The sequence below is a fragment of the Dipodomys ordii genome, unplaced genomic scaffold (assembly GCF_000151885.1).
Source record: "Dipodomys ordii isolate 6190 unplaced genomic scaffold, Dord_2.0 Scaffold4, whole genome shotgun sequence".
NCBI lineage: Eukaryota > Metazoa > Chordata > Mammalia > Rodentia > Heteromyidae > Dipodomys > Dipodomys ordii.
Genome location: NW_012267220.1, coordinates 16435691 through 16457844, shown reverse-complemented (window position 1 = coordinate 16457844; position 22154 = coordinate 16435691). Strand labels below are relative to the sequence as shown.

The following is a 22154-nucleotide window of genomic DNA, read 5'->3' as shown; positions in this document are numbered from 1 at the left end:
ACACACACACACACACACACACACACACACACACACACACCCCTTTATTGTCCTGAGAAAAAAGGATGACCCCTCTGAGAAGCTACAGTTCTGGGATGCTTTCTTCTATGAATGCAAATTTGCAAGAGATTGTTCCTGTATAGACCTTGGTTTGGGTTGTTCCCTATGTCCCAGGAAGTTGAATAAGGAGTAGGAGCTATAACCTCCTTATCCATCTCTAGTCCAACTTCACAGGGAGAGCAGAATGTCCTCTGCTGTAAAAATTCCTACCTGCTATTGAGGATAGCCACCTTCCCATCTTCAGGGATTTTTAAAAAATGTTTCCTATCAAAGAATAAATGTGGTCATGTATCCATTTTTTAAAAAAAAAAAAATATATATATATATTTAATTGTAAGGATACTGCAAGAGGTGTTACAGTTTCCTGTATCTTTTTATCAGACCAAAAAGAATATAAACCCTCAGAAATATTGTCTGTAGTACTTTCATAGATTTGAAAAGACCGCTAGCCACCAATAAATAAAATTATCTCAAGGTCACTGAGACATGTGCAAAGTGTCTCAGCTCAATTCCCAGAACCAGGGAACAGTACTGACTCAGTATTTGGTGAAAACCTAACAACTAAGTATACAGAGTCCAGTTCTCTATCTTTATCCCAAATTGTGTGTCCCAACAACCTATTCAACATCTCTACTTAACATGTGGTAGTCAGGATCTCTAACATGCAAACACACAGCAGCCTGGAGCTATTACCATAGGAGAATTTTTATTTATTTATTTATTTTGTCGATTATGGGACTTGAAATCTGGGGGTGAATGCTGTCCCTCAGCTCTTCAGCTTAAGACTAGCACTCTACCATTTGAGCCACTTCTGGTTTTCTGAGTGATTTATTGAAGATAGAGTCTCATGGTCTTTCCTGTCCAGGCTGGCTTTGAACTGCAATCCTCAGATCTCAGCCTCCTAAGTAGCTAGGATTACAGGCATGAGCCACTGGCACCTGGTTTAAGAGAAATTTTTTTAAGGCTAAAAAATATCTCTGCCAGGCTGGCTGTGGTGGTACAGCCTATAGTGCCAGATACTCAGGTGGTGGAAGGAAGAAAATAGTGGTGTGCTGGCATGAGGAAAAGATCAAGATTGTATCTAAAAAACAAACTGAAGGAAAATGCATTGAGGGTATGCTTCTATATCTTTCTGCATGGTCTAGTCAGAAGTTTTAAACTAGATAATCTGTACTATCATGTTCTAAAATATGAATTGTCACAAATTATAACACTGACTTTTATTGAGAGGGCGAGATTCTCACAATGTAACACAGGTAAGCTAGATTTGAACTCACCATCCTCCTAACTCAGCCTCCAAGTACTGGGGTTATAGACATGCACTATCATTCCCAGCTTACTACATTCTCTTCATAAGTGGGAAAAGCTAACCTGTTAAAAGACTTTGCCCAGTCCATGTGTGACCAGTAAACTCCATGGGTGTCAACGAACTTTTCCGAGGTGTATCTGACTGTAAAGAGAAAAATAAAATGAGGGACAAGCTTGACTTTTTGGGGGAAATATTTAAAAAAAGAAAAATCAAATGGAGAATTCTACCCGGAATGTATGAGTTGTGCTGGGCCTTGAACGCTGTTCCAAGATAATGGTTCTTTCTCGAAGAGGTGAGCGCTCTGTGCTGTCAGGCAGTGCACTCAGTACACGGTTTTGTGGGTGCTTTCCTCTGTACTAAAAGGGGGGACAACACACTCTTGCTTTAAAAAATGTATACAGTCTTTAGGCAAAACATACTATATATGCTGCAAGTGTTCACCCATTTAATACTCACTGACTTCGGAACTTTTATTTAGATATCACCAAGTATTAAGTCTACTAAGGAAACTATGCTTACATATGCTTTAAGTATGTAATTCTTAACCCTATGAATGCCAATGCAGTAGTAGGTAAGCAGAGATCAAAATCCTTAACTATGTAAAATTCTTGATGTTAAATTCTAACGCAATTCTGAACTTGGAAAGCATCAGGCTTGTTAATGTGATGTTGGCCTTCTCTTATTGGCTCAGTACTAGAGTTTTCCTCTTGCCTTCTGAGAACAGGTTCTACTGCTGTGTTTGAGCCCATGCAAGAAAACACCTTAGCTTGATTCTTTTTTTCTCTTTTAACTCAGGGAGGAGCTTCTGGGCTTCATACAAAAGTCACAAGTGAACTGAGAGGCCACTGTCAGGCTGGCAGAAGGCTGGTGATCCATATGCAGGTGGTCTACTTCCCCACATCTATTTCCACTGCTAGGGGAAAAGGACCGTGTGTGTGAAGATATTTCACACTGAAATAAACATGGCAAAGGTTAGCTGTGGGAACTCATAAAAAAAAGATGACAGTAATCACTTACTGAGCTCTTATTTATATTTATCTTTATTAGAAATTTATGAGTCCCTCTAATCCTTATAATAATTCCTTGAGATAGGAACCATTTTACCTTTGAACAGATAAGGGCATTGAGTTCAGAGACAGTTAAGTAATCTCTACCAAGCCATGCTGTCTGACAGGCAGGATCCAGAGAGATCTGCTGTTTCTAGACCTAAAGCTTCATGTCTTCCTCTTGACATCTGGTCTTTCTGATTTAGTCAGTGCAAGACAATTTCACTTCACAAAAGGATGAATTGAATCCTCACATACTACGTAAATCCTCATATGCTTTCTGTAAATGTTCATAAACTCTTTGGGAACCTATATAAAAATATACTGAATACAACTATTCAGCTTATGTACTGACTTCTCTTGGAAATGCCAATAACGTTTTGTGTTGTGTTGTTTCTTCCAAACCAACTATCTAAATGGTTATATTTATAATGAAATCTGTCTTACGGAAACAAAGCGAGATCCAGAAACTGCTGTGTTCTGTTCCCCAACTTCTGAGCCTATTGGGGGTAATCTATTCCGGGAAGCTTGAACTGCTGGGGAAGACAGGTGATCTAGGCCAGTCTGCCTGTAAATACAACAACAAGTCACTGAACATACACAAAGAGAGAGTAAGACACACACAACTATGAGGCTGCCAGTTTGTGCTACTATCAGTTTGCCTGCCTAAAGCAACACTCACAGAGACCAAGGAAGTTTGGAAAGATAAATATGCATCAGGAAACCCCAGCCCCAGTTACACTGACCTAGTTTAACTATGACTGTCAATCTGGACTCACTGAGTACATAACTACCCTAGGAAATAAACCGAGCACAGAGGATTTAAAGATCTAGCTACTCCTCTTAAAAACCAGAGAATTATTACAAATAACATGACCATGAAACAAATGATGACACATTGGTCTACACAGAGAGAAGACAAGATATAAAGAAATGTACAGTTGGAGGGTCTATGTTTATTTGGATAAGAAATAGAGGTGGTTTGGGATAAAAGTGTGATTCAGAAGTTGACGTTGGAGGGGAGGAAGAAGAAAGTTCACAGAATAGTGATCACTTGAAATTGGAGTGAAGAAGGTGTAGGAGCTGGCCACACTGAGAATAAAAGGAAGGAGAAATGTCTGGTTTTGTTGTTTTGTAAGTGGTGGGGCTTGAACTCAGGGCCTGGGCACTGTCCCTGAGTTTTTCACTCAATTGCTCTAGAACTTTGAGCCACATCTCCACTTCCAGTTTTCTGGTGGCTAATTGAATATAAGAGTCTCACAGACTTTCCTGCCTGGGCTGGCTTCAAATTGTGATCCTCAGATCTCAGCCTTCTGAGTAGCTAGGATTACAGATATGAGCCATTAGAATCCAGCTGAGAATTTTTTTTTGAATTAACAGAGAAGGGCTGGGAAGGTGGCTCAGTAGTAGAATGCTTGCCTTGAATGCATGAGGCCCTAGGTTCAATTCCTCAGCACCACAAAAGCAGAAAAAGCCAGAAGTGGCGCTGTGGCTCAAGTGATAGAGCTCTAGCCTTGAGCTGAAGAGCTCAGGGACAGCACCTAGGCCCAGAGTTCAGGCCCATGACCAACAAAATTAAAGTCAAATAAAATATTTTTTTAAAAATTAACAGAGAAGATACCATACAATTGGAAGTGTCAATCCTGAAATTATCAAACACTGGCCTAAGAAAAGCTGAAAATGATACTAGGAACACATTAAAAAAAAAAAAAAGTCCAGTGACTGAGAGTGATTGTTGAAAATTGCTTAGTCCTCCAATTCCTGCAGGGATCTGCAGAGCAGCCCCTCCGCAGGCCACTCCCTTGCAGGTGAAATCCTGTAACAATAGCCCAGGGGGTAAACTCCAAGGCCAGCAGACTGGGTAGGTGTCCCCAGCTCAGCCTTCTTGTGTGAAGATCTTTAGCATGTTATTCAGCTTCTCTCAGAAGTTAGACTTAGGGTAACTTAGAGGTTATATTTGGGAAAGTTAGATACAGGCTTTTCCTATTTGCTCCCCTATAGAAAGTGCCACAGATAGACCATCTGTACGTGTAGTAGTGCTTTATCTATGAGTTAATTTTGGGCCTCCTTTTGTAGAGCCATCACACAGTTACCATGCATAACTACATCTTATTCTCTTTCCTTCCCTTGATTCTGGTGCAGCTTTAATTTCCCACTTGTCCACAGACACTGGAATTGAACTTAGCGTTTTGCTCATAGTAGTTAAGTGGCTCTAACACTGAACTACACCTCCCTTGTCTTTCAATTATTATTGAGATAATAATACACACATATACATACCCCAGTAATAAAGGTCTGTGGTTAGAATAAGATTATAAATGTGATCCATCTACCTAGTGTTGGCAACAAAGAAAACAATTACTAAACCCCAGACGTCACCATGAACATAAATATGGCTTGACAATATGTTGTCTGAGTAGTCCTTCAGAATTCTGGGATGAAGTGAGAGACTATTGGCTTTTTACTTAGGTAAGGATCTTGATGTTAATTACTGAGATCAAAGTTGATGCTTCTTTCTTCTCCCCTCCTCCTTCTCTTCCTCCTCCTCCTCTCCCACTTCCTCCTCTTCCTCTTTTGCTTCTTCCTCCTCCTCCTTCCCCTTTTCCCTTATCCTCCTTCTTCAGGATAGTATCACTATATTCCTCAGACTGACGTCAGACTTAGAATTCTTCTACCTTAGCTCATGAATTCTGGAATTACAGTACACAGTACCACATCTATACAGAACGATCACATTTAGCCTCAAAACTATCTCTCAAACTCCCACATAAGTGAAACACTTTCTTAAAATCGAACAAAACTTAATAGGGGGAAAGAGGGGGGGAGAATATTGCCTGCCTTATTGGCCAGTTGATTCAAAATCCCTGGTCTTAAACTATCCTTCTGTTTTGGTCTCCCTCCAGAGTTAAAAGTGCATTCTAGGGTGCTCCATCTTACATACCTTTTATTTTTAAATATGTTATATGTGGCTTATTGATAGAAGTATTTTCTGAGCAATGTATCATGAGATTCTGTCATCCTGTGAATATAACAGGATGTACGAGTGCAAACACAGCTACAAACATAGCTTTAATGTCACTAGGCAATATCAACCTATGGTGTGTAGTTGACTGAAACGTTATTGTGCTATACATGATTGTACATTATCAAAGCTCATTTCTACATCTTAGGGATATTTTAAGAGCACTAATAATTAGTTTTACAGATGAGGCTACTGAATACACCCAATATCAGCCCACTCCACTTAAATACACTTAGCTGCCTGAACTGCAATTTAGTATATAGCTACATATACCACTCAGACAAAATTAGTGGTACATACTCAAGTACATGAAGTTATTAAAAGAGCTGCTAGCTAAAGTCGGATAGAGGAACCTGTGTCCAGGCTAAGCCATCAATCCCAATTGACAGATGTGTCTGTCCTTTGTGATCCTTTATTGACTATAAAAGAAACAAGACTCACAGTTTGGTTCCTCTGAGAATCTCATCGCTGTACACGTTGGGAGTTTTCAGTCTCTGTGATTCTGAAGGCAAAGAAGGCAGCCTCCTGTGCACTGCTGTTTTCTTGCCCGAAGTCTGTAAACCACGAGTTTCTGAGATTCGTCCCAGGCAGGCCCGGGTATAGGAAAGAGCACTGGCTCCCACACCAGATAATCTGTCCTCTTGTTCATTCCTAGGAGAGGAGAATCCAATTCATTATTTAGCTATAAATGTCTTCAGATCAGAGAACACAACGATGTCTGCGTTCCTCTCAGTACTGCCTACACCAATGTCAGCACACAAAATACATTCCCTTGAGCATCCATTGAGAACGCTCAGACCACCTCCAATTTCCACTGCTAGGTCAATGAAGAATCAATGACAGAAGAAAAGACCTAAATTCCTCATTGCCTGCAGAATAAAGCCTAAGAGATGAAGAATTTACAGCTACATTCCCTCATCCTCATCCTGCCCGATCTAACTTGCAGCAGGAGTTATTTTGTGGTGGATGTGAGACAAACTGTTTCTATCTTCACATGCCGCCTTCTGCATTCGCCCTGCAGCTCACTCAGAGAGTAGCACTAAATGGGATTCTCGCTATCTCATCCCCCTAAGATCTTCAGTGTTCAGGAGTTGTGTGGATAGGGAAGTGCCGGCTTATCCCTGAGACATACTGTGTTCTGTCTGTGGAGTAGGAAGGCCTTTGCTGGAGCGGTTTGGCTTGAATTGTCATCACACCATTCAAATCACTGTAGAAATTGTTGGAGAAGCGATGGATCTGAGAAAAGTAAAAAGAAGCTAAAACTTAAAACATGTCCAATGCCATCACAAGGCCAGTCAGAACTTAACAGGGAGCAAATAGCCTGATGTAGGTAAACTCAGGAAAGGGAGTATGCTTTATAATAATTTTCCTAATGTTTTTTACTCCTCTTAAACTGAGTAGGACATACCATGTCAAACATATCAGAAGGGTTTAAAGAGACCAAAGATCCAACAAGTAGATGGCAGCTCCAAACTTTTCTATCATTGGAAAAAGCAAACAGTGATGGTTAAAAACCTTTATACTTATGTAACTGTAACCCCTCTGTATAGTATTTTTACAATAAAAAATATATATACAAAAAACCCCTCTATACTGCCTGGGTACTGGTGGCTCATGCCTGTAATCTTAGCTACTCAGGAGGCTGGGATCTGAGGATCACAGTTCAAAGCCAGCCCAGGCAGAAAAGTCCCTGGGAGACTCCTATCTCCAATTAACCACTCAAAAACAGTAAGTGACACTGTGGCTCAACATAGTAGAGGGCTAGTCTTGAGCAAAAGAGCTCAAGGATAGCACTCAGGCCTTGGGTTCAAGCCCCACAGCTGACAAAAAAAAATCCTTTACACTAGAAGTCTAGCAAGTGCCATTTTCCCCGCTCAGTGTGTTCAGGCCTGCGTCCTTCCCTCCTACAAAGATTTTTTACTCATTTATTATTATGCCTCATACATAGGTGAACTTCTTTCCTTTTTCAGGGTTAGCAAATCTAACCTATCATGCAGAGCTTAGTTTATGATTACTTCGTGAAAGGGATGATATTTTTTCCTCTGAACCCCTTAGAACTTAACATATCTAGTTGTAAAATATGGTATGATTTATAGCATTAATCAGCAGTTGATTATAACAAAAACTAACACTGTACTAAATGTCTTACATTCTCTAATTCTCACAGCTTCCTATCATCCATAGATAACTGAATGGAGGTTTTTGCTTTTTGTTGTCTTGCACTTGAACTGGGGCTTGAACTCTGTTGCCTCTGAGTTTTTTCACTTTAGGCAAGCACTCTATGACCTGAGCTACAGCTCTGCTTCTGGCTTTCTGGTGGCTAAGTGTAGGTAAGACTCTCACAGATTTTCTGCTTGGGGTTGACTTTGAACTGTGATCCTCAGATCTCACCCTCCTGGGTAGGTAAGATTTAGACATGAGCCACCTGCACAAGGTGAAATCAAAGATTTTAGAAAAAAAGGGGACTGATTTGAAATCACTGAATTAATTGTATCCTAGGTGCAAAGTTCAAACCCTTAGTCATCAATATTATATCTTTGTGGGGGGCGTGGCTTGATCATCTCCAATTAAACTGTAAATAATGTCTAGTGTAGGACCAGGAATCCTATTTGATCTTTCTTCTGCTTCATCCCCAATAAGATAGGCCATGTAAAATATGATGCCCTATTTCCATAGGTACCCTGAAGATTTTGCATGAGTCAATCCATCCTTTCTAGCTTAACTTGCTACTAGATCCTTCAGTAAAGACACAATCCTAAGAAAAAGAATTGCATGCCTAATTTATGTCTGGTTTGGTGTTGGGAGCTTTTACATATACCTGATTTGACGTTTTCAAAACAATCGCATAGACAGCATATTATTGTGCTCACTATATAGATAGGAAGTTTAGAAACATTGAAATGTACAAAATAAGCCTCATGACTTCAAAACCCAGTGTTTGCTACTCTGTCTTCAATTTAATCATTGTTCCCTAAACACTCCATCTTTCTCAGATTCACACTTTTGTCCAGCCTGAAGTGTCTCAACCAGCTTTCCTACTTACAAATCCCTGCCCATCTTTTCATATTTCTGCTCTGATTTCACCTCCACTGTAGACCAGTCCTCACTGTCCAATCAGGATGAACCGTTCTTGCCTTGATTCTTCCAGGATGCTTTGTTTTACAATACAGAATGTATTGCATCTGACCTTCTGCTATAAATTTTGTTTTACTAGGTCAGACACAGTGTTTCATTCATCTATACATCTCCAAAATATATTGAATATGGTACATTTCATATTAGCAATAACTATTCAGTGAATCCAATGCATATGAATTGATTATTTTTGTCACTTTGGTGGAAAGACAGGAAGCCATTCGTAACTTCATAAGTAGCTAGAAATTTAGAGAAAGTGTTTTATTTGCTCTCACAAAATATAATAGTCCCATGTATCAAAGCAGTGTCTAAGTGTTCATTAAGAATGTATGGTATAGGGTCTGGGAAGGTGGCTCAGTGGTAGAGCGCTTGCCTTGCATGCTCGAGGCCCTGGGTTCGATTCCTCAGCACCACATAAGCAAAAAGAAAAAAGCCGGAAGTGGTGCTGTGGCTCAAGTGGTAGAGCACAAGCCTTGAGCTGAAGAGCTGAGGGACAGCACCCAGGCCCAGAGTTCAGGCCCCATGACCGGACCGCCCCCCTCCCAAAAAAAGAATGTATGGTATACATATGTGTACATCTGAGAAAAGCTGGGAAGAAGGCACAGAGTCAGAAGGAAGCAGGTGAAAAAATACAACAGAGAGGCCCATCAGCTGCATTGGACATTGATGAAAGTGAACTAAGCAACTCAAGGGCAGCAATGGGAGGGAGGGAATGAGAGGGAAAGAGGGAAAAGCTTACACTAAGCAGAAGGAAAAAAATGTACATCTCACCATTCGGGAAGAAATAGTTGTATTGTCAACGCTTATAGAATTCACAAACTTTATAGACCATGATAATGACAATTTGCCTTGTGAAGGCTAAATGTGTTTGTGACGTTAAGTATCACTATCCCACAATACTGTGAAATTTGTGAAATTTATGTAATCACGTAATCTCAATAAAAATTATTAAAACATTAAAAAATAAAAGAATGTAGTGATTGTGTGTGAAGGGAGACTGTTTAAGAGGACCAATAAGAGTGATGGGGTAAAAATGATCAAAGTACAAATATATATATATATATGCTAATAGCATAAAATAACTTACTAAAACTGTACAGGAAAATCACAATGAATTTTTTTGTACAACTAATAAAGAATAGGACAGCAGGGGAGGAGAAAAGAGAACATGGTGATTCTATTGACCATCACAAAGTCACTATATAAGTTAAAATAATTATATTTTAAGTTTAACTATCACATCTTATATAGTATATGAAATTACATTGTGTGGTATAAAGTAAGTCAAAATATTACGTTTTAACTGATTGAAGAACACCCAAATATCTTGATTTAAGGGAACGGAATTGAATAGCATTCTTGACCACTTGAGAAGAGAGATATAAAAGTCAAAGGAAGGAGAGGTGGGTGGATATTGGGGTACCTGAGGAGGATGGAGATGAGAGGCTAGTGACATGCCACGAGTTTCAGAACTTCTGGACGGGGGGACGCTGGCCACCTCAGTGCTGACCCGGGAGACGTATACAGTGGAAGCTCTGTTCTCAGCTACTTTCAGTTTTTCGTTCTGCTTTTTTTCTTCTGTGTCAGCAAAAAAATTGTTGAGCAACATCAGATTGCCTAACGTGACACTTACCAAAGATGACATTTGTCCTTGATTGTTGCTGAGTTATCACAGGTTCCCAGGTGGCCTCTAATTAAAGAGTTCTACAGTCAAGAACCAAGTAGTTATCCTCCCTCCCCACCTCCCCAGGATTGTCAATTCGTGGGGATGCTCACGTCGGTGACCAATAGACAAACAGGGAACAGAGCGAGGACTGACTTTACACAGCAGAGATTCTCTTCATTTTATGACAGTCCAACCAATTCTTTTGACTGGACAAACAACAGTATTCAAATCCACATGGTTATTATTGCCAATTCTATCAACTGCTACATCAAATTAGTCATTAATGCCCCACATCAGTATTTCTAATGCTCTACGTGAGAGCATTTCATATGTTGAAGATAATTGAAGCAATCATTAAATTAGTTATAGTTATATTTTCTTCATAAGAAATGCCATAAGTGATTAAAAAAGTAACATCTAATTATCAGAATTAGTCAACTAGGTTGTTTTAATCACAATTAAAAGTATCTTCTCCTTTCTTTATGTGTATTTGTTTTTTTGTTGTTTTTATAGAATGCATGTGTATTATTTTGAGAACAGCAAAACAAGAATGTCCTTTTTGAAAAAAACAAAGTTTAAAAATCACCCATAAATAAAAATAGAAGCGAGGTGCTGGTGATGCACTCCTGTAATCTAGCTACCCATGAGGCTAAGATTGAGAATTATGGTTCAAAGGCAGCCCAGGCAGATAAGTCCATGCGACTTTTTTTCTCCAATACCACCCAAAAAAACTAGAAATGGAATGTGGCTTCTTTGGTAAGCAAAAAAGCTCAGAGATAGTGACCAGGCCCTGAGATCAAATCCTATGATCGACAAAAATGAATAATATAAAATAAAGGCAGAAAGCCCACTTCGCAAACCAATAATGCCCTTTTTGTTCTTTTTAGTAAGCTAAATTTAACAGGGAAGTACCTGTGACCGTAGCTTCCCAAGTTTTTCGAATCAGCTCTTGGAGTATTTCTACCACATTTTTCCAGACATGATCAAATACTTCTGCTGCCACAGCATCTTTGATACAGTCATGCGGAGAAACAGGAGGAAGCCCGTGTTTATTCCACTTTCTGCCATGATGAACTGATGTTTGTCCCAGCTGTTCGTCACCACTGAAGATGAAAACCCATTTTAATGATTAAAATATTCATGGTTAAAGTTAAAATAAATCTACCTACAATGATCTACCTATCTATCCATCCATCTATTTATCATCTACCTACCTACCTGTCTATTTCATCTGTCTTGCAAGCATCTACATATTTATTTTTATTAATACACACAACATACTTTTAACACAGCAGCACATTGTTGTTTTAAATATATAAGTTGTTATTTATTAATTATGCCTCAATAAACCTAGGAGAGAAAGCACAATAAACAAAGCAACCCTTAGCTTCATTTACAAAGCAATTCTTAGCTTCATTGATCTGTTCTATTTTTCTTTTTCTAGTTTTTAACTAGAGACTCTAATCTCCATGATTCCTTTATTAACTTTGGGCTTAGTTTATTGTTATGAATTTCATTCCATCAAGTATAAGTTTAGTTTACTTATATGAGATCTTTGTTACCTTTTTAATGCAGGTATTTATTTCTACAAACTCTCCTCCTCTTAGGGCTATTGTATCCCTTAAGTTTGTATTTTCATTTACCTTTGTCTTAAGCTCTTCTGCTTTCTTTTTACCCTGCTTTGGCCCACTATTTCTATAGGAGAACAATGTTTAATTTCTATATATGGATTAACTTTCCAGTTTCCTCCTTCCTAACAATTTCTATTTTTTTGCCATTGTGGTCAGAAAAGATGTTTTATATGAAATCAATCTCCTTATATTTGTTAGGCCTGATTTTAGAACCTGATTACTTTGTACCAATTTTCAATCATGAGTGTGTGTGTGTGTGTGTGTGTGTGTCCTGGGGTTTGAACTCAGGGCCTGGACACTGTCTCTAACCTTTTGTGCTCAAGGCTATTGCTCTACCACTTCGAACCACAGCTCCATTTACAGCTCTTTGGTAAGTCAATTGGAGATAAGAGTCTCAGAAACTTTCCTGCCCAGATTAACTTTGAACTGAGATCCGCAGATCTCAGCCTTGTGAGTAGTTGATATTACAGGCTTGAGCCACAGCACCTGGCTTCAGACAAATTTTTACTATACTGTGCTTGTAGGTTTTCATTCATGAATGAAACATGCATTCAGTGCATTTACTGTTCTTTTGATTGATAAACTGTTAGTGTTAGGGCCTAGAGCCCTAACATGAGTCCTTTACTGGCCTGTGCTAGATTCCTTCCAGCAATCTAAAACCTTTGAGGGATCTATAACTTTCCAAAGGACAGAAATCATTCAAATAAGTGAATACACAAAGAATTAATGATCATATAATAAAATAAATGTCAAACAAATAAATACTATATTATGAAACCAATGCCAAATAAATCCAACTTACTTGTCTTTTCCATCAAAGGCAAAATACTCTTCAAACTTCCCATCCTCATTATAAACTTCTTCTTCCAGGGATGGACATGCGTGGAGGTCAGCAATCCCTGTGCCCTCAGGGCCTGGCAGGGCAGAAGATGGGAAGGCAGCTGGGATTATTTGGCAGCCAGAGATGCACAACCTGTGAGGACAAAACAGAATCTACATGGGAGTTTGTAGAACAGTGTAATGCTAGACTGATTGTGGTAAACCTTCCAACTCTCCACAGAGTACAGCATCTCAAATGTAAAACCATTCAGTGGCGCATTTGCCAAAACTCATATCTCTTACTAGAGATGTGATGAAGATTTTAAGGGCTTCTTAGAGCCTTGGAATATTCTATGTGTCTGTATCCACTCTGCAGTAAAAGAAAAAAAAAGATGTCACCGCTTGATTCTGAATATGTATGAAGGCAGAAAGAGCTTTATCAAAAATCTGTTAATAATGGTAGGGAATACAAAAAAAGCTCTCTTTTCTACTGCATAGGCCACATTTTCTTTTGAAAATAACTCCATGTGCCTGTGAGTATATTCTGTATCTATTGCTCTCTTTCTCTCCCCTATTTCACACACATACCAACATCATCATCATCATCATCACCATCATCACCTAGGATCTAGAAGCATCTTTTTTCTTTTCTTTTCTTACCTTTTATTTTATCTTATTTTATTTTGTCAGTCATAGGGCCTGAACTCTGGGCCTGGGCACTGTCCCTCAGCATTTCAGCTCAAGGCTAGCACTCTACCACTTGAACCACAGCGCCACTTCCAGCTTTTTCTGCTTGCATGGTACTGAGGAATCAAACCCAGGGCCTCATGCATGCAAGGCAAGCACTCTACCACTGAGCTACCTTCCCAGCCCCTAGAAGTACCTTATAGATAAACATGCTCTGTACCTGTCTTGCACTGAGATTGAAATTTGAGTATCTGTTGGAGGCAAGACTACTGGATGAGGTCAACATGCAAAGGATGTTAAAATGGCATGGAAAAACTTACTCTCTGACATTGCCACTCTGTTCAGGGGCAGCAGGTAGAGGCCTGTGGTGGGCAGAAGCAGCCTCACTCCTCTGGAAGTGCCGGAAGCCCTCATCGGTTGGAGGTATGAGCTGTCTTCCTAACACCCTGTAAAAGGGAGAAACCACAAAGCTGCTCCTACCTTTGATCAAACAGGGGAACCCTGTCACGTGACGTGACCTTGCCACTTGCTAGTGTTTGCTCATGTAAAAGCATGGTGGTAGCAGAGAAAACCTGGGCTTTGAGTGGGCAGGGTAGTCTTTCTGACTTTGGACTGGGTCAGAACTCAGTTCTCTGCCTCTCTCAGCTACTGATCATTTGCTTTTCATAGACAAAACAGAATCTTAATGATCTGACCACAGTGATTAATGACTTAGCTAATTTTTACGCTGGATGCAGATACCTAAGGCAAGGGACGTGACAGACATGCTCACTAATGTTAGTATCACCTCATGACTGAAAACCCATGTAGGTATGGCCTTGGCCATCTTTCCCTTTCCCAATTTCCCTTCTTCATTTATATTTTAAAACATATGGTAATGGTGACAGAAATAAGCCTATGTTCCTGACAATTTGCTAGCTACACCATCCCCAGAAAAATACACATCTATAATTAATATCCGATTGACACATTGTATTCCTTATGGTAGGAGATTATGAAGGATGAGGGGGAAATTTTCTACCTACTTGGCCAAGGCTTTCTGTTTTCTTTTTAGTTTTTGAGATAAGGTCACCCCATGTAGCCCGGAGCCCAGGAAGGCATCAAGCCCATGATCCTCCTGCCCCATCCTCCCAGGTGCTGGGATTACAGGCATGTGTCACCATGAACATCTATGACGTTTATTTTGTGAGTCATACCATCAAGCTAGTCAGAAAACTCATGTTCTAGATCATTCTCCAGAGCTGTAATGCAGAAGAACTCCCAAGAACTGAGAGGATGTTTCCCTTCGTGGGTTGGCAGGGTGAAGAAAGCAGTTTCTCTCCCACCTGCTCCATACCCTCTATTTTTGATATTATAAAAATGAAAGTTGGGTTTCCCCCCAGGAGGCATGGCAAGGAGATGAAAAGTACATCTAATCATTCAGAAAATCAGCACTTGCCCACTCCAGAATCCTTCCTGTGCCCAGGGTCAGATGCCTGACACTCGTGGAGAGAGAATGCGAAGGTAAAAATCACTTCTAATGTTCCAGCGTTCGTTATTCATATTGAGCTTTTCTGAGGATTAGTCAGACTTGTTCCTGACAGATAACAGGGTATTTGAATATTGGCAGGTGTTAATGTCTTCCTCTGGCACCAAAACAAATGATGTCACTTATCAGAAAGAACCATGCTCGGCCTACATATTTTTTTTTTTTGGGTCCGGTCATGGGACTTGAACTCTGGGCCTGGGCGCTGTCCCTCAGCTCTTCAGCTCAAGGCTAGCGCTCTACCACTTGAGCCACAGCGCCACTTCTGGCTTTTTTCTTTTTGCTTATGTGGTGCTGAGGAATCGAACCCAGGGCCTCATGCATGCAAGGCAAGTGCTCTACCACTGAGCCACCTTCCCAGCCCATCGGCCTACATATTTTGATTCAGCAAATAATTCCAGGAAGGAGCCATCAATAGCAAAGGCATTTCAGAGAATTTCTGGGCACGGCCCCCTACCTCAGATGGAGAGACCTTTCTGCCCACTGGCTGCATTCCGCCAGCAGATTCTGGGTTTGGGGACTCACTTTCCCTTCAAATAACATTTCCTCCACCTCCCAGAACAGCTGCTGCACCTTCTGTGCATTGACTTTGTCAAATTCCTGAAACAGAAATGCACATTTAGTTATGACAGGAAACACCAGGCTCTCCAAGTAATGATGCTTATGTTGGAAAAGACAATATACTCATGAGGGTTCAAACAGGGGAAAGAATGTGGGCTTTTCACTCAGATGAACCAATGCAACAGTTTCTCTCTCTCTCTTACACACACACAAACACACACACACACACACACAAATTACAAGGTATTTTTTCTTCTGATGATACCACAGGAAGAGAAATTACTTCTGAACCTAGGGTTACTAAAGTTATTTTAATCAATAAAGCAGAAATAAATTATCCCCAGTTATGTGAAGGTTTTAAGAGGAGGCCAGAGGATGGAAAGCAAAGAAAGAGGACAAACAAGGAAGTAGAACTCCCAAGAAGTGTAGTGGAGGCTCTTCCACAGGCAGATGGCACTTTGCCAAACTACATTCCAGGATGCACAGGGTCACTGGGGGGTAAGGGGTCACCACTGGGTGGAGCCTGGAGAGGCAGCTGAGTTCCCAGCAAAGCTGGAGCTGAAACTAAACTCCTACCCAGCTAAGATTCCCACCACCACAAAGATGCAAGATAGGGTTCCAGGTCATGGGTTCCCTAGGGTTAAAAGATGAAAGTGAAATACTCAGTTCAGAGCATCGGGGAGAAATCCTCCAGTTATGGAGATGTTTCACAATCCTCACCTTTCCAAAATCATTCTTCTATTAATAAGAAATTGCCAGGGTTTTATACTGGGATTCCAGCCATAGATACTGTACAAGAAATTATATGTAATATTGTCGAGGTTGAGTTGTGGAGTAGGAAAAACAAACCTCCAACAGCTAACACTCTAGAAAGTCTGAGTCTCTAACAGTATGAGTGATCTTTATGTTTTTCTCTGCATTTTCCTATTTTAACATGTAAATAGTGAGAGATGCATAAGTGTAGGCAATGCTTTTAAAAAGAATGACAAGGTTCTTTGAAGATAAGAAAGCAATTCTTAACCAGCTGTGGTGGCACACACCTGTACTCCCAGCACTTAGAAGATGGAGGTAGAAGCATTGTGAGTTCAAAGCCAGCCTGGGCAACAAAGCAAGACCCTGTCTAAAGGTCACTACACTAAACTAATAAATAATAAAGAATGCAATTCAGTACACATTGCAAGCGCAGGATTATTCCGTGTTCTGAAACATAACATACATCATCTCTCCAGGAATAAACCGAGCTCCTCTCTGTAGACAGACCAGCGGTGGAACTCTGTGTGGAAGACCCCGGCCATGAGTTGTGGGTCTCTGTAGGTGTGTCCCTCCCGCTGGAGGAGAAAGTGGAGGATTCACTGTGGGTGTGAACACAAGCAACAGAAATAAACTTTACCCTATGAAATTCCATAGTAAGTCAAGCAAGTGACTGTGTTTCTCAAGGCCTTTATTTTCTACCATGCCTTAATTAGATCTGTGAATTCCACAGGACAATGCATTTTAAAGACCGCTGAAATAGTTTAAATATTAAACAGATACCATGTAGAAATAGCACAGATGTATTTTACCTTTTATACATTTAAAATATATTTGCAATATATCATTTTTACTGGGTCAAAACTGAAATTGCCCCAGGCTCTAGTGGCTCATACCTGTGATCCTAGCTACTCAGGAGACTGAGTGAGATCTGAGGATCATGGTTCAAAGTCAGCTGGGGAAAGAAAAGTCTGTGAGACTCTTATTCTAATTAACCACCAAAAAACCAGACGTGAGGCTATGTATGGCTCAAAGTGGTACAGTGCTAAGCTTGAGCCAAAATGCTCAGGGTGTTCAATTACCACCACCAACACCACCACCACAACAAAACCCCTGCATTTTACTCTTCAAAGCTCATAAGATCTAATCACAGATTTTGTTTCCTATGCTTATATGGACATTGTTGAATTTTGTCATCAGCAGCGTGTAAGAGGTTAATTCTTACCTGGTGTATTTATCAATGGCTTTCTGCACATTCCTTGTAAAGTTTGCAGGTAAAGAGTCTTTGCTTTCCAAAAGCACACTGGGCTTCCTAGGGCCTTCTGACAGTCCTCTTCTGCAAAACAAAATTAAAACATAAAACATAAAATGTCTTCATGGAGAAATACTTTGTCTTTACTCATTAAAACCTATAAACTCTCATGGCTTTGCAGGGAGGGGGTTGGCACTGGGATTTGAATTCAGGGCCTCATGCTTACTAGGCAAGCCCTCTACTATCTAAACTAAGTCTCTACCCTTTTTGCTTTGTTATTTTCAGACAGAAGGTCTCATGGTTCTGCCAAGGCTGGAATATACTTCGCTTTGCCTTTCCTACCTCTGTGTCAAATGTAGCTGGGAGTATAGATTCAGGCTGCCACACCTGACTTGTTAGTTGAGATGGGACTCACTATCATTCCTCCCCCGACCCCAGTTGGTTTTGAACTGCAGTCCTCCTAACCTGTAACTTCCAATTACAACATGAGTTACACACCACCCCATCTAATTATTTTTGTAATGTTTTTATCATCTTCTGTTGTGGGTGATGGTGGTGATGGTGGTGGTCGTGGGGCTTCAACTCTGGGCGCTGTCCCTCAGCTCTTCAGTTCAAGGCTAGCACAATGTCACTTCCAGTTTTCTAGTGGTTTATTGGAGATAAGAGTCTCACAGTCTCCTTCCCTGGGCTGGCTTTGAACCTCGATCCTCAGATCTCTGCCTCCTGAGTAGCTAGGATTACAACAGGCATGAGCCACCAGCACCCAGCTATTTTTATTATCTTTAAGTAGTTGTAGAAAGGAGTTGCCATTCACCCAAGCAGTTCATAACTACAGTGCATTTTGATCGATTTTATCCCTTTCAACCTTCTCACCTACTCTTCCCTCCCTACCCCTTCCCTATCTTAATTTTAGGTTATGTATTGAATATTTTTTGTCTTTTAACAAAGCAATTTATGTGTACAATGCTTCTTGATCTGTGTCACCATTACAACATATTCATCTCCCCTCTCCCCACCCCTTCCCTTCTATTTCTCAATTCTGTGGTACATACAATGAATTCTTGCCTGCATTCTTTCCCCTTCCTTGCTTCATTCTTCTATCCCTTTCCCCTTGGCCCATACTTATTTTGTAATGCTTTCACAAAGAGTGTAAATTCTTCAAAACAACAAAAGCCTAAGTCAAGGCCCAACAACATTCATTTCTTTCTGTATGAAGTTCCTCCTCTTCCCCTGCCATATTTCTCTGAACACACGGAACATGAACACATGGAGCGTGGACTTGTCTTTTCTTGGAACAAGGCTGTCAATAGCTAGTTAGAACAGAGCCTCAGGTACCTTTCTTTTAACTAGCTAAAGCAACAAGTTTCTCTGACATTAAGAAAAGTAAACCTTGCCCGGAGCAGTTGGCAGGAATTCAGACACAGCCTTACTCCAGGGCATAAGATTGGGCAAGTCAGTCACGTGCTAGATCCCAGCTTGTCGTTGTCCTTGAAAAACCCAACCTACACTGCAGTGTAGAATGAACCCCATATTAATGCTAAATGCAACACGTTCTTTTGAGTCAATATGAAGTCTAACTCTTTTTTCTTTAGCATCATTGTCTGGTGTATATTCTGGGTTTTAAGAGAGTTTTTTGGGGGGACGGGGGCAATCAGTTATGGGACTTGAATGTAAGGCCTGGAAGGGGATTTTTTTTGGCCTAAGGCTAGCATTCTATCCCTTTGAACCACAACACCACTTCCGTTTTTCTGGTGGTTAATTGTAGATAAGAGTCTCAGGGACTTTTCTGTGTGCCTGACTTTGAACTACAATACTCAAGTCTCAGCTTCCTGAATAGCAAGGCTTACAGGCATGAGCCACTGGCCCCCAGCTCAAGAAAGCTTCAAAACATTAAAAAAAAAATCAATGTAGGATTAAAACAGAAAAAAAAATACTTAAACTTTAAGTAAACTATGAAACTGAACCAAGAAGCAAGTTCCTGTTAATCTTTAAAATGTCCTGGCAATGAACCTCTTAAAGCATTTAATTCCCTCCAGTCAAAATCCTTCCTGGTCCTTAAAAGAAAACTAATGTTTTTGTAGTAGGAACCATATTTTCCTTTCAAATAAAACTTGTGTTGACTTAAGGTAAGGCAATGAAATGGGGAACAGCCTTCAATCTGCCTTACTTCCAACCAGATACCATGATGCTGGCATACATTTAGAAGCAGTCTAGTTTTGTCTTGAATCAGGAGTACTTAATGCCTGATTTTCCAAATGGAGTAGCTGAGCAACCGTTCTATTGTAGTGGCTCAAGTGGCCATTCAGGAGAGGGGGAAGTTGGGGTACAGGACCTCAGGGAAAGTGGCAGTATTCCTAGGAATTTCCAAAAAGCAAATGCATCACAACATGATCTCATTCTACATCATTTTCCCAGTATTATCTTCTCCCTTCCTCCCCTCCTCATGTTTTGTGGAACTTCTTGGAACTCATAGACAAATGCAAAACGTGATCTAAGAAGTTTGAACTATATTTCAATGACCTCCAAGGCCACCAAAAAGACTCGGATGCTGGCTACTGACTTGTTACAGACCACGAGGTACTAAGGTGGTGAACTCAAAACAGAGCCCATAAAGTATATCCTTTGTATTCTGTTATAGCATGCTTCTGCTCGTAGGCTTCTCTGTACAATAACCAAGCATGGATCTGCTAGGCAGCACGTTGAACATCTTTAATCCCCTATAAATAATCAAGTCGTCCACATTCCATACATGGTAAGGAAGTGTGCCAAACCTCCCAGACTTTGCTGTGGCTGGCCTCTAACTGTTCAGCCTCCATGCCTCTGCTGTCCCAGTAGCTGGGATTATAGGTGTAAACCACCACTTCAGGCTGGTATTTTCAAATGAGCATATTAAAATGTCTGGAAAGGTGATGTTTTGTAATACATAGGCGTGACAATTTCTTCCTATATTGCTTAAATTTAAAGATAATAAATCGCTTGGAAACACATTTAATTTGGGAGTAGGACATAGGTTCCCATAGGGGACATTGACACAGACATGTAACTGCACTGTTCTAATTTGTTATGCACCAAAATTAAGGCTGAGTTCCAATCTGCACAAGTGACTGAAGTCCAGACGTTCCCCAACCCCCTTTTTTAAAGCAGTACCTTTTTACTTGCACTTTTACAACATTAAAATTGGTGGGATTTAAATAGAACATATGGAATGAAGGTTGTTCAACACACTGCTCTTATCTATTCTGTCAGGGAAAACAAAAAAATCAGTGAGAGATTTGGGTATCTCTCAGTTTTAAAGAATCTACATATTACATTCAACTTGAGAATAAATTAGACCAAAAAATATGGGTTCCTGGAGAGACTAAACTGTGGCAAACATTCAGCCAATGATTCTAGTCTGATCACTTTTATGCTTATGTTTACAGGGCTGAGGATGAAAGCTAGGGTCTTGTGAATGCTGGGCAAGTGATCTACCACTGTGCTACATCCTCCCCCCCCCCACACACACCACCCATTTTTATTATTATCTTTAAGTAGTTGTACAAAGAGTTGCCATTTAACAAAGCAGTTGATGAATACGACATATCTTGATCAATGTTACCCCTTTCAATATATTCACATCCCTCCCTCCCCTACCCAACTCTTCCCTCACTTTTCTTAATTTTGCAGGATATACATTGGATTGATTGATTGAGTGATTGACTGATTGATTTTGGTGCTGGTCCTGGGGCTTATACTCAGGGACTGGGTGCTGCCCCTGAGCTTCTTTTTCTCAAGGCTTGCATTCTACCACTTGAGCTACAGCAGCTTTTTGTGAAAATTGTTTATTGGAGGTAAGAGTCTCAAGGACCTTCCTGCCTGGGCTGGCTTCCACCTGCGATCCTCAGACCTCAGCCTCCTGAGTAGCTAGGATTGCAGGCGGGAGACACCTGTGCCCAGCGCCATTGGATTCTTGCCGCTTTCCCTCTTCTCTTCATTAGTCTACTCTGCTCCCCTTGACCCGTCCCGCCCCTTTCACAGGACCCACTGCTGATTCATTTTGCTAAGATTGCTTCTTGGGAAAAACAAAAACAAAAAGCTTTTTAAGTCGTTGTACATAGGACAAAACAGTTTATGAATACCACGCGTCTTGATCAAGGTCACCCTTTCACGTCTCAACCATCCCTCCCAGGCCGCCCCCCCACTGCATCCTCCCCCCCCCCCACTGCATCTTCCCCCACTTCTCTTCCTTTGACCCCACAGAACCCAGTTCAAGTACCTATTTCCTGGGGCGGGGAGCTATGATCAGGGCCTTTCTACGGAAGTACACTGCTTGGGTTCTCCCCTCGGATCTCCCCATTCCAATGAGTGCGTTTACACACTTGTGCCTTCACTGGCCACCATCTCAACCACACTGCGCCGGAACTGGAGAACTTCAACCCCAGCCGCGGCCCGGTCGGAGCCGGGTCTCGAACGCGCCCAGGTCCTCGGTTGCCCAAGGCTCGGGTCCTGGGGACCGCAGGACTTGGCGAGGAAGTGCAGATGCCATCGGGGTCGGGAGTGGATCCGGAAGACGCCGAGCCCAGAGCACCGAGGGGGCCGACTCCGCCCGCCGGGGGGAGACCAAATCCCGCACGGCACCGACTGCGCCCCGCGGCCACTCCCTCCCTCCCCCCGCAGCACTTACCCGATCACGATCAGCCCGAGGCCTTGGC

The 22154-nt window shown here is 41.1% G+C and overlaps 1 protein-coding gene across 1 annotated transcript in view; it reads right to left on the bottom strand.

The window, feature by feature from the left end:
* Positions 1–22148, bottom strand: part of Fam149a (family with sequence similarity 149, member A) — a 34446-nt gene extending 12298 nt beyond the window's left edge. The window contains exons 1-13 of the mRNA XM_013025983.1: positions 22127–22148; positions 17437–17547; positions 16678–16813; positions 15358–15500; positions 13696–13821; positions 12672–12842; positions 11151–11341; positions 9996–10150; positions 6570–6673; positions 5879–6088; positions 2863–2983; positions 1597–1725; positions 1432–1510 (exon numbers count right to left, since the gene is read on the bottom strand). Coding sequence (XP_012881437.1) covers positions 1432–1510; positions 1597–1725; positions 2863–2983; positions 5879–6088; positions 6570–6673; positions 9996–10150; positions 11151–11341; positions 12672–12842; positions 13696–13821; positions 15358–15443 — 1372 coding nt within the window. The 5' untranslated portion in view covers positions 15444–15500; positions 16678–16813; positions 17437–17547; positions 22127–22148. The remainder of the gene's footprint in view (positions 1–1431; positions 1511–1596; positions 1726–2862; positions 2984–5878; positions 6089–6569; positions 6674–9995; positions 10151–11150; positions 11342–12671; positions 12843–13695; positions 13822–15357; positions 15501–16677; positions 16814–17436; positions 17548–22126) is intronic.
* Positions 22149–22154: the final 6 nt, after the last annotated feature.